Below are 17394 nucleotides of genomic sequence, written 5' to 3' on the forward strand. Positions count from 1 at the left end.
ATGACATATGAAACACGAAGCCCAAATACTTTCTTAACATAATGTAATAAAATTAATGCACATATCATCAGGGGGCTTTCTTTTGAATAGTGGAGGTTTTCCCCATAGATGTATAAAGCATGAAAACAAGAATAATTCCATTTAAAATGAGCACCAGAATTTTTTTTAAACATGGCAAAACAATATTGTCCATAATGTAAATTTTAAAGTAAATAATAAGGAATTTTTTAAGAAAATTCACCTTTTGGGGTTTCTTCATTAAGTGCCAGAAATATTGGTGCATTGGGGTTCCACATGCCGGTGATAACATAAGCTCTCCCATCATAGCTCTTTCCCATGGATTCCTATAAAAGTTCAAACAGGAATCACTGAGAATATATACATCAAAAAATCATCATTTTAAACTATATCTTACTTTAAGCAATCCAATTTATTAAAATTTGAATTCACAAACAGGGGACTTATTTTCTTTGTAAATTTTTTTCATCCCACAGAAGCATTTCTTTAAATATTAAATTCTCCTACAGCTTTCTCCAGAGTTTCTATTTAGAGACACATACTCTTGGATAAAAGGAGGTATGCCCTTACATGCTGACTCACAAAAACATAATACTGGTATGAAGTTATATTTAACTTTATCTTAGGCTGGTTGTCAAAATCTCACATACCTACACATACAGGATATAGGAAGTTTCTATTAAAACTGTATTACGGATCTCACTGAAGATAGTTAAACTGAATTAATAGCTAATCACAGGAAAATAGGTTAGGATTTTTCTTCTAATGTTCTAATTTTTAATATATTCTTAAAATATTAATGTACTTTATCACAATGAATACCTTTAAAGTTAATACTTTTATTGCCTATATGCCAGATATAGGTACACTTTCTAACAATCATAAATCAATATTAGGAGACTAATACTGGTTTGTAATCAGCACTCAAGGTAATTAACTATCTTCCTCTACCCTCATACTTATTCTCCTTCTGTTCTCTCCTTCTCCTCTTCCTCTTCATTTCCTCCACTCCTTAAGACTTTTACCAAGCCAGCTCTTGACTCTCGCTAAAGCAGCAACTCCACAACTATATGTGGCCTTGAAAGCAAGGCAACACGTAGTTTGTGTGTGTGTGTGTGTGTGTGTGTGTGTGTGTGTGTGTAGTGTGGGGGAGCTTAGAGGTTGTCCCGTGGAAGAACAGCACACGCATACAAATATGTGCACGTGCAAAAGAGTATTATCCACAGTACTTTCAATTTTCTGTACCGATTTCCTTATATTATAAATGGAGAGTGTGAAAAGGGTCAGACTAAAAATAAAAGAGAAAAAACTTTTTTTTCAATATTTCCCCCACACAGATGCTTCTCTGAATCCCTATGAAATTATTGTAGTCATTTGGCAATTACTATGTACATTTTTCTAGTGTACTCGTGATATTTCACTAATCAGATTGTATAGCTTAAGTGCAGGGACCCTGAATTCCAGAGGTGAAATACACTCAGGGCCATGTAAAGGAAAGCCACTCAGTACCTCCAACACATTTATATATTCATATCTTTCTCTCTCTCCCTCACTCCCTTCCATGTGCCTATCCTCTCTCTCTACTGTCTAATTAGACGTTCAGAACAAGAATGAGCACCTGACCCAAAAAAGTCCAGTCCATTTCTGGACAAGAGCTCGTGCTATGCTTGAGTCCAAAAAAATGAGCTAGACCAGTCAAATTCTTTCTTTCAATTAACAAATACCAAGGAAAGTGGGCAGTTAGCAGTGGGGCTGAAAGGTTTTGATAAGAAGTCAGGTGATGTCAGGCCACATACAAAACGAAGTTATAACAGAATTTAATGTAGGGAAAAATATATAAAGAACAGCAGAGTACTAGGAAACTGCTAAGTGGTAAGAGAGAAATGGAGAAAACAAACACCGAAAAAATCCTTAAAAATAATTAATCCTGTAGTCAAAAAACAAAGGCAGATACAAAGGAAGCAAGTTGAAGGGGAGGAAAGAGAAGGGCAGAGAAGAGGCAGGGAGGGAGAGAAAAGGGCAAGGAGGGAGAAGGGGAGGAGAGGGAGAAAGAGGGAAGAGACGGAAAGAAGGGAGGCAGGGAGAGGGAGAGAGAAGGTGCAGAAAGACAGAAGGGGGGGCGCAGCACCAGAGGTTGAGAGAACAGGGGCAGCAATAAAGAGTCTCACAGAAAGAGTAAGCCCATGGCAGGAGAGGCAGACAGGAAGAGACCAGATAGAGACCACTTTGCAGGTTTAGGTACAATTTCATGAAGATCAATAACCTCTTTTGCCTTTAAGGTGCTCTAAGTGAATCTTTGTTTCTTGTAACCAAAACAGCCCAACCAAATTAAGCATATTTTTATTTCTTTTTAGTCCTCACAACATACAACCACAATAATACTGTCTTACACATCAAAAGCCCTCAATAGAAGTTTCTCTTTATCAAGTCATTTTTGATACTGAACTAGACATTTCTATTACATAGCCTGGCTTGCTCCCATCCCCTTATGAAGATACTGTCACAATCTTTGCTCTAGACTTCTTTCCTGACTCCTCTGCATGCCCTGGCTCCCCCAGGAAGGCTGACAAGATCAGGGACATCAGGTAAAGGACATCTGGACGACAAAAGCCTCTGCCCAAACTAGGCCAGGCTGGAACCACCAAATGCCCTCTTCTTAAGAAAATAAACTGGGAAATATAATGAGAATATGACACTTTGCAATGGAAACATAAGCTGAAGAATCATGCTAATTCATACTAAGCCATGAATGAACTACTGTCAAGTTATGAGTAAGCTGAAGCTATGAGGTCAAGTAGGCAGACAGCAGGGTAAAGCACACAGATGGCATCAGAAGGAGGAGATAACACAAAAAAATAAAAAATGTAAGTTCATGCTAATCCATCCATTCATTAAACAAATATGAGCCCACTGTGAGTCATGCTCTATACCTGTGAGTATCCAGCAAGGAAAACAAAACAAAAATGGTCCTGACTTTATGGAGCTGACAGGCTAATGATTTCCAAACAGCAGTTTGTGACCCATTTGTGGATCATAAAATCAATTTAGTGGATTGTGACCAGACTTTTTAGTCAAGTAGAGGAAAAAAATTGCAGATTTCATCACACATGTAAGGGTTAAGAACTGTTTCATAAAAATTTTACTTTAGCTTTTTTTATACATAAAGATTACAAGTATATTGGATTACAATATAAATTTTATTTCTGTGAGTCCAGCTACTAGCCTAATGTCAATAAATAGTTAATTGTGAAGATCCACAAACTTTCTGTGGCGTCTCTAGGACTTTTTTTTTTAATATTATTTTATTTTACCTGCTTCTGAGTTTTTCTAAAAATGGTATTACATTGTTTTTAGTCTTCTGTGACTTGATTTTTTTTTTTAACATCTTTACTGGAGTATAATTGCTTTACAATGTTGTGTTAGTTTCTGCTGTATAGGACTTTAAGTTGTGCTCCAGTTCCATGAAATCTGACTCTACCTAGTTTTCAGCTTTTTGGTACATTCCTGTTAGGCTTTTCCTAGGTATCAATGGCTATGAATCAAAAATTCTCATTTCCTTATTCCTACTACAAGTATCTTCACCAAACTATTCTCACTCACTACTGGGAGAAAATTGAGAGTCTGTCATCTGTACCCACAAAAAAACCTAACTAATTTTATTTATATATGATTTTATTTACAGACTATGTATGATATATATATAAGTAATTTGGCTATTTGACTAAAAAATATATTTCATTTATAAGTATAACTTTCTCTTTCATGTAGATTTTATATTAAACAAAATTTATAAATTTATAGAAAAGTCTCAGTTCATCTGGCTTATTTAGCATTCAGGGAAGAAAGTCAGCATTGCTTAAAAATTATTCAAGTCAAATAGAAAAGTCTCACAAATTCTGAAATTAAATATAATTAAACACTTTTAAAGTTTGTCAGAATAAAGTGCAAGGTGAAATTTGTTTTCAAAGTGTACACTATTTGGATGTCATAGAAGAAAAAGTATTAACATCTGGCTCTAGAGGGCAGAACTAAGACTAATTAGGCAAAGTTACAAGGAATATGATTTCAGGTGATTACAAAGGTATAACCTGTAATAACCAGAACTGTCCCATAGTCTTCATTATAAGGTAACAAGTTCCTTTTTATTAGATGTAATCTAGCTAAAGCTCAATAACCGTGTATTAAAGATAGCATGAAGATTAATAGCACTGGTAATAACAAATCACAACTGCTCATAATTGTACATATAAACCCTCCAACTTGACCAACTATATGTGGCACAGGTAAGCCCACCGCTCTTTCCAGGAGCTTCAGTGCTGACAAGTCCTTTGATATCAATATGGACTCTTAAAGGTGGAGGGCTGCACCACAAGCAAGACACTAAGACCAAGGGGTTCAGAAGTTCATGCCAGGTCTGTAACTCTATAATCTAAACTTAGGTTTCACAGAAAAATCTTTGCCAGTGATTCACCTTAATCTTTTAAACTCTGAAAAATCATTCTAATTAGGATCTAGGAGCTTATAAGTATTTAATGTCCCTGAAACTACCTCCTCACGGAATTTTCAGGGCTCCAAAATGCTATGTCCTGCCTTAAGTAAAACCACTTGCATAACTGATATGCTGTAAAGAGCGAGGGAAGAGAGATGAACCAATACCTAATTCATTTTCACATTTAAAGTAACTGGTTGTCCTTACCTTACCTACCCATGCAGTGCTTCCTCTGTATTTCTGTGGCTCATTGTACCAACTCTATGAGAGCACTTAACCCACTGCTGTCATTACATACTTAAAAGATCTATTTCCATCACAAGATTATGAGCCCACAGATGGTAAGAACTGTTTTACCATGTCTATAACACCAGCACTTCACACAATACCTGGCACAAAATTAGGTCCTCAAAAAGGCTGAATAAACCATTCTACTACCAGTAGAAAATCCATGTGATGTTACCATGAAATAACTCAAAGAAAAAGTTGATATAATTTGTGGTATTTAACTGACATTTGCAAAATACAGCTGAAAGGAAGAAAACATGTAGTGCTACCTAAAAAAAATCTCAGTTAAGTAAAAAACTTTATACTTATACTAAGATAACTATTTCCTATAACATTTCTAAACCACAAAGTAAATGTTTTCATTAACTGCAATATTAGCAGGTATTTCTGTTTAAAAGTTAAGATGGCTTGCTATTTTTACATCAAATACCAACTCTTAAATACATATTAACCTTCAAGGGCATTCCTTAAATAAGTACCACTCCTAAAGTAAATATACTTTGCTAATGAAAGGTAATCAAGAAGGAAAAATTCAGAAAGGGAAACGCTTTAAAGAAAACAAAAGCATCCATCACGGTACTCAAATTAATAATATTGTATTAAAAAAAATGAAAGGACCATATTCACTTATAACATTGTGCCTGTTATAATCATGTATTTGCTATTTTGGCTCAAAGAAGAGACACATTCCTAAGAAGCCAAACAGATGAACAGATGGATATTTTCATTACATTATCTTTTTATTTGTTTCCCACTTGCATATGCTTTTTTTATGAAAGTTTTCCTAAATCTCTCCCTCATAAGTAATTTTAAGTTTGGGGTTCCAAATTAAATTACTACTATCATAGTAATTGATAGCTGAAAGTTAGAAACAATTTTGACAAAATGACAAAATTTCAAAATAGAAAATACTTTAAAAATATAAAATAACTATCATCTATACTTGGTTAAGGTGCTTAAGATTTTCATTACCATATCCAGTAAATGCATGTCACTGTTCTTCACGTTTCGACCTGGGCTTAATAACATTCCAAAACATCTGAAAATATTGGGGAGGGAAAAAAAAGGAGAAATAAGGTATCAAGAATATATAGAAGCCCAGTGAGCAAAAGCCTCAATAGTAACGATACAATCTGAGCTCTGTACTGACAAATAGCTTTCATCTTTTAGAGAAACATCATAAATAAGAATTCATTAAGATACATAATAAAATCACATAGAAATAAGTTACCTAAATTCCCAGATCTTTATTTTTGCATGTAAAAGATTACCAATGATCAGAAACTGTGATAAAAATAGCCATAAATTGTTAACTGAAACAAAATACAGTAGTGACATATAAATTAGTTTCTGGGTAAAAATGAGATTGTATTTGCTTTAGAGTTACTCCAAACATATTGGTCAAGATCAACTAACCTAGTTAAATTAAAAGAAAGAAAATTTTTTTAAAAATTAGGATAAGACACTGTACTCTCTTTGCATCAAGCCAGATTAATAGAAAGTCACCCTGGCCCTCAACAGTCATGTTCACTGAGTAGCCTATATCTTCAGTTTGAAATACTATATCCTCAGTTTGAAAAAAAAAAAAAAAAAAGTTATATGAAACTCATTACTAAAAATGCTATTATATTAGTGAAGATATTACCCAACACACTGTATACTATTAACTACTTTATTCTGTGCTTCCTAATGCTAGGGAAGCTTTAGGAATCCCATCAACACTACCACTTTGTTTGTAAAGGATTTTCATAAACTCTAAAATTCAGCTAATTCGAACATTTTTTAATATTTGTTAGGATATTATTGTTATTTCTTCTTTATAGGTAAGAAACGTAAAGTCCAGAAAAGTTATTTTACTCAAATTTATGTGGTTATTAAGTAGGTCTTGTACTCGAGAGACAATGTGATCTGTCCACAGTGTGCCTCTCTCTGCCAACAATGCATACCCACACTTACTAGAAAACAGTGTTTTTATTGTAGCTTTCCAAAATTTAAAAGTATGCTATGGAACATTTTATACAAGACTATAAACAAATTAAATATACCATTTTTTAAGTTTCAAAATAGCGGCAGCTGAGCAGTCAATACTTAATCTGGTCCTTGTTTTTCAAAGGTTTAGTTTTCTAGTAGCATGGCTTTTTTTTCCCCATAAACAAGACAAGAGATTAGTCCTGTCCAAATATGAGCTTAGTAAATAGTAAAAACATATATATAATACTTCCTGTGAATATTTGAGGATACCTTGCTCAAGGCATCCAAAAAGATCAAGTATATAACAAGGATAAAGTCAGTAAGTTCTGAGGAAATTCCAAACATATTACTGTACCAGTGAACAAAATATAACTTACTAAAATAGAAATTATTATAATCTAATATTCATAATTTTAATACGATTCCTTTAAACTGCTATGAACTCCTATAATAAACACTGTCTATACAAATTAAATGCTAATTAATCATGAACTTTATTGTACTATTTCTTCTAAGTTTGCCTTAAATTCCTTATAAGAATAAAAGAGCTAATTCTTTTTCAGATATAAAATTTAGTTCCCTCAACTTAAAAGTCGGGTCAGGGCTTCCCTGGTGGCGCAGTGGTTGGGAGTCTGCCTGCTGATGCGGGGGACGCGGGTTCGTGCCCCGGTCCGGGAGGATGCCGCGTGCCGCGGAGCGGCTGGGCCCGTGGGCCATGGCCGCTGGGCCTGCGCGTCCGGAGCCTGTGCTCCGCAACGGGAGAGGCCACGGCGGTGCGAGGCCCGCGTACCGCAAAAAAAAAAAAAAGTCGGGTCAATGAGGACAGAAGACTTCTCTCACATTCCCTATTCTTTGCTTCAGCTTGCACCTCTCATGGGTTTTAAAATACTACTTTCTATATTATGGTTTTTAAGTTACAAAACTATTATATATACTCATTGTAAAAAGCTAATGAATGCCAAAGTGTATAGGGAAAAAATAATTTCTCCTTTCTCTCTCTAATCTCAGACCCTTTGGAACCAATACTAAGAGTTTGCACTTAGTATGCACCCTCCCTACCTTTCTTTTGCTCGTTTTGAAAATTTAAAGTTTTATATTGAAAATTTAAAGTTTTATATTGTTTGTCAAGCACTCACAGGTAAGTGGCAAAATGGGTACAATTTTCCTAATATAATGTCCTATCTTAAACTCCACTGCAAAAGGAAATTTAGGTTTTCCTCAAATGGGAACACACATCACCTTATTTTGATGATCTTTGATGCACTGCTTTTTTCCTGGGTTATAAATAAAAAATCCTGCCACCAACCAACAGTGCAACCCTAGAGAAAGCACCTAACCCCCTTGGGCCTCTGCTTCCTCTTCTAGAAAATGGGAGAGGTAACAATACATGAACTCTAAGGATTCTTCCAGCACTAAAACTGAGTAATTTTTTTCTATCAGGTTGTATTAGTCATTTCCAAAATTATATTTCATTAAAGCACATAAGGTTTCCTATAGAGACAAGCAAGGTCTATTATGAATAACATGTCAGAAATTAGATAGATATTATTAGCACCACAAGCACCTATTGCAAATATTAAGTGTTTCATTGGGGAGTTCAAAGCGTTCAATCTTCTCTTATTAACTCCATAAATAATGTAGAAAGCAAACTGCTATTACACTTATTTTCTCAAGGATGTCACAGTCTAGTAGGGGAGGAAAATAAGTAAACGGACAATTACAACCTGTACTGTAAGTTCTACGATAGCCGTAAGTACAGAATGTTAACAAAGCAGAGAGAAGACACACCCAACATTATTTATAATATAGCAAATAGCTAACTTGACCCAAAATTTGAAATCAAACCTCCTAAGAATGGGATGATGGTGTTATCATATTAATAATAATTATCATATTAATTATAGCAGCTGTTTATTGAATGCTTTGTCAGACATTACTATATTGTTGCATTTACATTTCTAAACAACCTCCATATAACAAATAATAAAACTGGTTTCCGGAAAGTAGAAGTGATTTGTCCAAACCATAAAGCTATTAAGCCCGTGACTATGACTCCAAAACTGCAGAGTCTTTTACACATTATACTCTGCCACCTCCCTAGCTTATCAGTAGAAAAGATTATAAATTCCCTGTGTGATCCTGGGCAAGTCACACACTTTAAAGTCTCACTTTCCACATTTCTGGAACACAAATATTACTTGCTTATAGGTTGACTATGTTAATGTAAAGCTGAAATGAAAAAACTCACAGGGAAAGTACGCCATAAATTCTAGAGCTGTTGCCGATTATAAATTATTATTACAACAGCCACTATTATTTAGAAAAGAAATTTGGCCTTCCATACTGCCCAGTGAGTCTCTACTCAAAACAGAGATTTAAACAGCTTTTAACACCAAGTTAGCATCCATACAGACACCAAAAATTCTGCATATCTTGCATGGCTTTAGGGTTAATTGATGGAAAAATAAAGATGAAATGTCACATGTCACATATGCAACACGCTTATAGAGATTCAGTTCTTCTCAGGGCTGGTCACATAGGCATCCTCTGCCTAGCATGTACCAAAAATCCAGACTCCTGAAGGAAAGCTGGTGTTCAGCACAAACCACATTGCTTGTGCTAAAAGTTTAGGCACGGTGAGCCACTATTCTCAGTTCTGGGAATGGTGGAAACCCTCCCGAAAGCCAAGTTTCCAAATGCCAGTCAAGAACCAACCTTATAAGCAGGCCTTTTAGGAATGGTAGTGTCAGTCCTCCTATGTTAACTCTTTTCTGTACAGCCCTATTTTGGTATTTACATTTTAAGTAAAAAAAAAAAAAATTTAATACAAAACAATATCATCTGTGGGTAAAATAATTTGGATTCCTCAGAAGCTCGATTCCATTTAAAACAGCTGAATCAAGCCATATAAAGCTTTGATCAATTATCAAAAGCATAACAATTTTCTATGGTACAATGGAATAATTTACCTAAATATATAAACCTTAAAGAAAACAGATAAAGAATAATTTAAAAATAATATGAGAATAAAGAGGATGGGTAAACTTATTAAAATATATTAAAAATAGAAAAAATCAAATTAATATTTAAAGCACAAATACAATATTCACACGTAAGACTTATTTAACTTTTGTTGACTTGCTTTTTTTTGGTTGCACAGCATGTGGGATCTTAGTTCCCCGACCAGGGATCGAACCTGCACCCCCTGTTATTTCACTTTTGTTAATTAACTGCCTAAAGTCCTACTAAATAAAAATAACATTTTATGTAGTCATTCCTCCCGCTTCCCTTCAAATCAGCCAAGATGTTTAAAAAAAAAAAAAAAACTATGCTGCCATTATAAATAAGAACAAAATATTAGTAACTAAGCAGTGTTTACTAGTGATATAAAATAATTATATCGTATCTATAGATACTTAATACCTCCCCTTGTCCCTACCCCAAAAAAAGTCATACAAAAGAGACAAATACAAAGACTTTAAGGAAGACTAGCAAAAAGCCCTGGATTCAAATCCTCATGTTGCCTCTTCTTAGCTATTTCTTAGCAGGCAAAATAACATGCTTTAGTTTCCTCCCTCTGCCAAAAAAAAAAAGTAAATAAAAAGATAATTTACTTTATAGGATTCCTTGCTTTAGTATGAAAAACACTATGCAATAAACACTTGGGATGGATGTTAACATATGGTGGAAATCATTAAATAGTGGTTATTATCCTTGCCATTATTATGACAATTAAAAGACTATCAGTTAAGAAGACTATCTAAAATAAACACTTTTTTCCCCCAGAAATGTATCAGAAAATTTATCTGTGGGACTGGTTAATTTCATTAGATACTAGTTCAATTAGATACTGTCAGTTTAGGTCCAAATAGGAGAGAGAGCACAGAAATAATCTGAACAGGAAAAGTTTATTATAAAAAATTTTTCTCTGTAATAGGAGAGTGACTATAAAGAGAATTCTAAAGAACAACCTAAGGCTGAGGAAGAGTACCCCAAAGAAGAGCAAACTTGGAAAGAAGATCCTCCCCCTAAAGCTGGTATTCTGACCTCACTGTAGAAGATATGACTGCAGCCCAGTGGATGACAAAGAAGTTTTCTGGACTGCCCAGGCAAAGCTGGACCACAAGCAAACAGGAAACAACCCTCTAGGGTGCAGGTAGCCAAGGGTGGCCGGCAGGTGAACAAAGGAAATCAGGACTCCCGGAGGCAGCTCAGAGGCAGAGTGGTACAAAGCCTGAGGCCCACAGTGTCTGTATCTGGAGGGCTGCAGGAAGATCTCACTGAGCCAGGACCAGGACTATGAGTTCACAGGGGGAATGCAGGCACTGTGTGCACAGCTGGAGCACAGCAGCACTGGATGTCCCAGAATCTTGTAGCAAGAGCAAGAACAATCACAGCACACCAGAACCAAGAAGAGTCCCTCCCTCCTGCAGTATCTCTCCAGCACCCTCTACTGGCACAATTTAATATTGTGCTTGCTGCAAAGAAGATGCATAAAGTTGCACTAATGCACATCAAGTAAGAGGGTAGATTTGGAACCAAGAGGCAATAAATTGATAATTGGCATAGGATACAGTTAAAATACCTCATCTCTTCTAATAACTTAACAGCCTGGTTAGAAATCAAAATTTCTTAAACCAATAAATTAAGAAGTTATTTTCTTAAAGTAAATCAAGAATGTAAATTGTTATAGCCACTGTGGAAAACAATATGAAGATTGCTCAAAAAGTTAAAAATAGATCTACCATATGATCCAGCAATTCCACTTCTGGGTATATACCCAAAGGAAATGAAAACAGGATATCAAAGAGATAACTGCACTCTCATGTTTATTGCAGCATTACTTGCAACAGCCATGATATGGAAACACCCTAAGGGCCCGGCAGTAAATGAATACATAAAGAGGATGTGGTATATACTGTGGAATATTATTCAACCATGAGAAAAAAGGACACCCCACCATTTGCAACAACAAAAGTGGATCTTGAGGACATTATGCTAAGTGAGATAAGCCAGACAGAGACATAAAACTGTATGATATTACTTATATGTGGAATCTAAAAACGTCAAACTTGTAAAAACAAAGAGTAAACTGGTGTTTACTGGGGAGTGGGGGAACAGGAGAGATGTTGTTTAAGAGTACAGACTTGCAACTAGTAGTAAATAAGTTCTAGAGATCTAACACACAGTATAGTGAATATAGACAACAACACTGTATATAATCAAACTTTCTAAGAGACTAGATCTTAATTATTCCAACCTCAAGAAGAAATAATTGATAATTATATGACATGACAGAGGTGTTAACTACTGCTACAATGGCAATCATATTACAATATATAAATGTATCAAATCAACATGTTGTATACCTTAAGTTTACACAATGTTATATGTCAAATATATTTCAGTTTAAAAAAAACCAAACTACTACATTTGAACAACCTGGAACTCTCTCCTCTGCTAGGACCTGGTAGCCCCTTTGTCCATAACTATCTTGATTAGTCACCTTAAGTTAAATAAAGCTAAGTAAAGATCTTTTGCCACTGGAAAAACAATTAATTAATTAAGAAATTATTATTACAGAAGCATACTATGATTTACAAAAGGATTCAAAAAGAGCTCCAGTAGAGGTCTATCGACTGTACCAATGTCAATTTCCTAGTTTGTACATTATACTATAGTTATGTAAGATGTTACTATTGGGGGAAGCTGGGGGAAGTGTACATGGGGCGTCTCTATACTATTATTTTAACTTCCTGTAAGTCTGTAATTATTTCACATTTAAAAGTTCATTTGAAAATGAGCCCTGGGCTTCCCTGGTGGCGCAGTGGTTGAGAGTCCGCCTGCTGATGCAGAGGACATGGGTTCGTGCCCCGGTCCGGGAAGATCCCACATGCCACGGAGCAGTTGGGCCCGTGAGCCATGGCCGCTGAGCCTGCACATCCGGAGCCTGTGCTCCGCAACGGGAGAGACCACAACAGTGAGAGGCCCGCATAACGCAAAAAAAAAAAAAAAAAAAAGAGCCCCAAGACATCTAGAATAAACTTAGAAAAACTTTTCACAGAAAGCAATGTACGTTTTCATTGCTAATATGAAAAAAGTAGTTCTTAAGATACGATGCTAAAAAGGTAATAGTATTATATACATATCTCTGGAGTGCCACCACCCCCCACCACTGGGTGCCAGCGAAAGCTAGCAATGGAAGACACTGAAAATTCTGTCCTAATTACAAGTTCCAGTCCAAAAGCTGAGAGAAGATAGAAGCTTCCAATTTCTCATTCTCCAAAGCACCTGATGATGCCGATAACTCTTTATCAATTGTCACTTGAAACAACTATCAGAGAACAATGAAAGTATTTTGTATAAATATATCCTGTTTTTCTAAGGTAAAAGAGAGTTACCTTTCTACTGCCTTATACGAAAACTCAAAGAAGACAAATGAGTAAGTTCAAAAACAACTTGTAAAATATTATGCAGGGGCTTCCCTGGTGGCGCAGTGGTTAAGAATCCACCTGCCAATGCAGCCAGCCAACACGGGCTCAAGCCATGGTCCAGGAAGATCCCACATGCCGCGGAGCAACTAAGCCCAAGCACCACAACTACTGAGCCTGCACTCTAGAGCCCGTGAGACACAACTACTGAGCCCACGTGCCACAACTGCTGAAGCCCATGCACCTAGAGCCCATGCTCCGCAACAAGAAAAGCCACCGCAATGAGAAGGCTGCGCACCACAACGAAGAGTAGCCCCCAATCACCGCAACTAGAGAAAGCCATGTGCAACAACAAAGACCCAATGCAGCCAAAAATAAACAATTAATTAATTAATTTAAGAAACATATATTATTCAGACTTTGGATCACCTCACTAACTTTTTCTCATTTTCAGGATGGAGAAAAATGATGTCCATTAAGAAAAATTATTAAGACATCTCTGGCATTCCTATACCACTGGCATTTTTCCCAAAACTAGAACAAAAAACTTCACAATTTGTATGGAAACACAAAAGAACCCAAATAGCCAAAGCAATCTTGAGAACGAAAAACGGAGCTGGAGGAATCAGGCTTCCTGACTTCAGACTATACTACAAAGCTACAGTAATCAAGACAATATGGTACTGGCACAAAAACAGAAATATAGATCAATGGAACAGGACAGAAAGCCCAGAGATAAACCCACGCACATATGGTCACCTTATCTTTGATAAAGGAGGCAGGAATGTACAGTGGAGAAAGGAGAGCCTCTTCAATAAGTGGTGCTGGGAAAACTGGACAGCTACATGTAAAAGTATGAGATTAGATCACTCCCTAACACCATACACAAAAATAAGCTCAAAATGGATTAAAGACCTAAATGTAAGGCCAGAAACTATCAAACTCACAGAGGAAAACATAGGCAGGACACTCTATGACATAAATCACAGCAAGGTCCTTTTTGACCCACCTCCTAGAGAAATGGAAATAAAAACAAAAATAAACAAATGGGACCTAATGAAACTTCAAAGCTTTTGCACAGCAAAGGAAACCATAAACAAGACCAAAAGACAACCCTCAGAATGGGAGAAAATATTTGCAAATGAAGCACCTGACAAAGGATTAATCTCCAAAATTTATAAGCAGCTCATGCAGCTTAATAACAAAAAAACAAACAACCCAATCCAAAAATGGGCAGAAGACCTAAATAGACATTTCTCCAAAGAAGATATGCAGACTGCCAACAAACACATGAAAGAATGCTCACCATCACTAATCATTAGAGAAATGCAAATCAAAACTACAATGAGATATCATCTCACATCAGTCAGAATGGCCATCATCAAAAAATCTAGAAACAATCAATGCTGGAAAGGGCGTGGAGAGAAGGGAACACTCTTGCACTGTTGGTGGGAATGTAAATTGATACAGCCACTGTGGAGAACAGTATGGAGGTTCCTTAAAAAACTACAAATAGAACTACCATATGACCCAGCAATCCCACTACTGGGCATATACCCTGAGAAAACCATAATTCAAAAACAGTCATGTACCAAAATGTTCATTGCAGCTCTATTTACAATAGCCCGGAGATGGAAACAACCTAAGTGTCCATCACCAGATGGATGGATAAAGAAGATGTGGCACATATATACAATGGAATATTACTCAGCCATAAAAAGAAATGAAATTGAGCTATTTGTAATGAGGTGGATAGACCTAGAGTCTGTCATACAGAGTGAAGTAAGTCAGAAAGAGAAAGACAAATACCGTATGCTAACACATATATATGGAATTTAAGAAAAAAAATGTCATGAAGAACCTAGGGGTGAAACAGGAATAAAGACACAGACTTACTAGAGAATGGACTTGAGGATATGGGGAGGTGGAAGGGTAACCTGTGACAAAGCGAGAGAGAGGCATGGACATATATACACTACCAAACGTAAGGTAGATAGCTAGTGGGAAGCAGCCGCACAGCACAGGGAGATCAGCTCGGTGCTTTGTGACCGCCTGGAGGGGTGGGATAGGGAGGGTGGGAGGGAGGGAGACGCAAGCAGGAAGAGATATGGGAACATATGTATATATATAACTGATTCATTTTGTTGTGAAGCTGAAACTAACATACCATTGTAAAGCAATTATACTCCAATAAAGAAAAAAAAAAGACATCTAAAACTCGTGATTTTACATCTAGGCAACTTAAAGTCAGTGACTTGAGCTCCTTTCTAAATAAAACTATTTAACAACTTGCTAGGGTGAAGGCAAAAAAAAGTGCTACATAAATTCAGCAAAAGACCCTCAGAATGGTCTAACATCCAATTATATCAGCCCCAAAATAATTAACAGTTCAGGTTCTACTATCTCTACTTTAGGGATATCAAATCATATTAGAAAATTGCTTATTCTGTGAGAAGAAAAGAGCCCTAGGTGATTTTCTTTTTGGAAACATTTTCCTCAAGAAAATAACACAAGGAAAGGTACCTGTCAATCACTCATGCTATGAGGTATGGTACTTAACACTTCAACTTCTCACTATGTAGTGTTTGCTGCAAGCCAGAAAGCACAAATTAAGAACTGAAGCAGAATTTATTATCAAAACAGGCACATCTCTGAATCACTCTACAAATGATCAAACTGCTTTCTAGTAATGATGTGTTTTATATTATTTATATATATATATATATACATATATACACTTTAATGTATATGTAGACTGAACTCCCCCAAATTAGGATCAGATAAAAGTGATTCATGGAAATTCTTTCTTCCTAGTAGTAATGGCCCATGTTACTCAGTACAAACAAAGCTGTATACTTAAAACAAATCTAGTAATTATACTCTGCTTGCTGTATCAATACTTCATTCTGGTTCACAAATCAAGCATCAGGGCAGATCCCTGGGAACAAAGTGATCTGACAGACATAAAACCCTGAAGCCAAAATTCTCTTCCCAACTAACCCTCCAAAAGGTCTGGAATTACCATCATTAGAACTCCACTTCTTGTTAGGGAGCTGTAAAGAGACCCATTTTCCAAATGTATATGGTATTATTTTCCCTGAATTATTTTATGACAAATTAAGAAGTAATACTTGGCAAAAATCAACTAGTCAGAAAATTAATACAGCAAAAAATGAAAAATTTCCCCCTCACTTTTCGGGTATCTAGCAAAACCAGCAATCTATTCAAAGCATTGATGTGGGTGCTATATAATAGTGTTAGGGTATTTAAAATACTAAATAAAGCTTTAAAAATCCGTATCAATTTAGTGGTATGTAAGAAAATCTTTTGCAGTATTTCTACACATGATGAGACCAAAACCCATGAAAATGTCAGCTGGAGAGGGACAGAGAAGATTGCTATCTCCACTTTGGAAACACCAGAAAGAGACTGACCTGATCAGATCTGCTTTAACATTTTAACTGGAGCCTCTCAATAATTAGGCTTAGGCTGCTCTCCTCACACATTTCAGATTACAATCATTTTGCTTTCTCCTCTCAGCTCTTATTGCTGGTCTTCTCATCTACAAATCTATCAGCTTTTCTCCCAGGGCACGGTGCCCCTGGGTTTGAAGTCACTGAACAATCACTTGGATGCCCATCTATACTCTCACTTTCAAATTCTGCTGGAAATACACCAAAGAATGCCAATCCATTTATTTTCTAACTGGTTTGATTAATTTTAAACTTAGCAAGTAATCAAAATTTAATTGGGTACAGTCTCTAAAAGTATACACTCAGAAGTCAGATGGCCTTGGTTTAAACCCTGGCTCTATCAGTTCCTGGCCAAGTGACCAAGTTACTTAATCTCATTAAGCCTCTGTCTCATCTTCTGCAAAAAAAAATACGGTAATAATTAAAATGTTTTCCTCACATGTTGTTATGACAATTAAATTTTATAATGGCCATCACACAAAAATGTTAATATTATTTTCTTCCTTATGTCCAGTTCCTAAATAAAGCTTAACTTGTAAAATCTAACACAGGTGACTGAAAAAAGCAAAAGAACATTAGAAATTTTCAAAACGTGAGAGCAGTTTTCACATACCCTCTAAACAGGTTAGGATCCTGTTAGGTGCAATGTTCTGTTACTCTCTGCACATTACAGTGAATGTAGTCAATACCCTTAACTTTATAAAATTTCTATATACTTTTTATT

The 17394-nt window shown here is 36.0% G+C and overlaps 1 protein-coding gene across 3 annotated transcripts in view; it reads right to left on the reverse strand.

Annotated features, from left to right (window-relative positions):
• Nucleotides 1-17394, reverse strand: part of RABGAP1L (RAB GTPase activating protein 1 like) — a 684589-nt gene that overhangs the window by 573822 nt on the left and 93373 nt on the right. For all 3 annotated transcript variants that reach the window (XM_089921687.1, XM_089921608.1, XM_089921651.1), the window contains 2 exons: nt 5768-5834; nt 242-344 (listed from right to left, as the gene is read on the reverse strand). In XM_089921687.1, the coding sequence (XP_089777813.1) occupies nt 242-344; nt 5768-5834 (170 nt within the window). The remainder of the gene's footprint in view (nt 1-241; nt 345-5767; nt 5835-17394) is intronic.

This window comes from Delphinapterus leucas, chromosome 1, assembly GCF_059928025.1.
Source record: "Delphinapterus leucas isolate spDelLeu-1000000601 "Yukka" chromosome 1, BTC_Dleu_Yukka2, whole genome shotgun sequence".
NCBI classification, from domain to species: domain Eukaryota; kingdom Metazoa; phylum Chordata; class Mammalia; order Artiodactyla; family Monodontidae; genus Delphinapterus; species Delphinapterus leucas.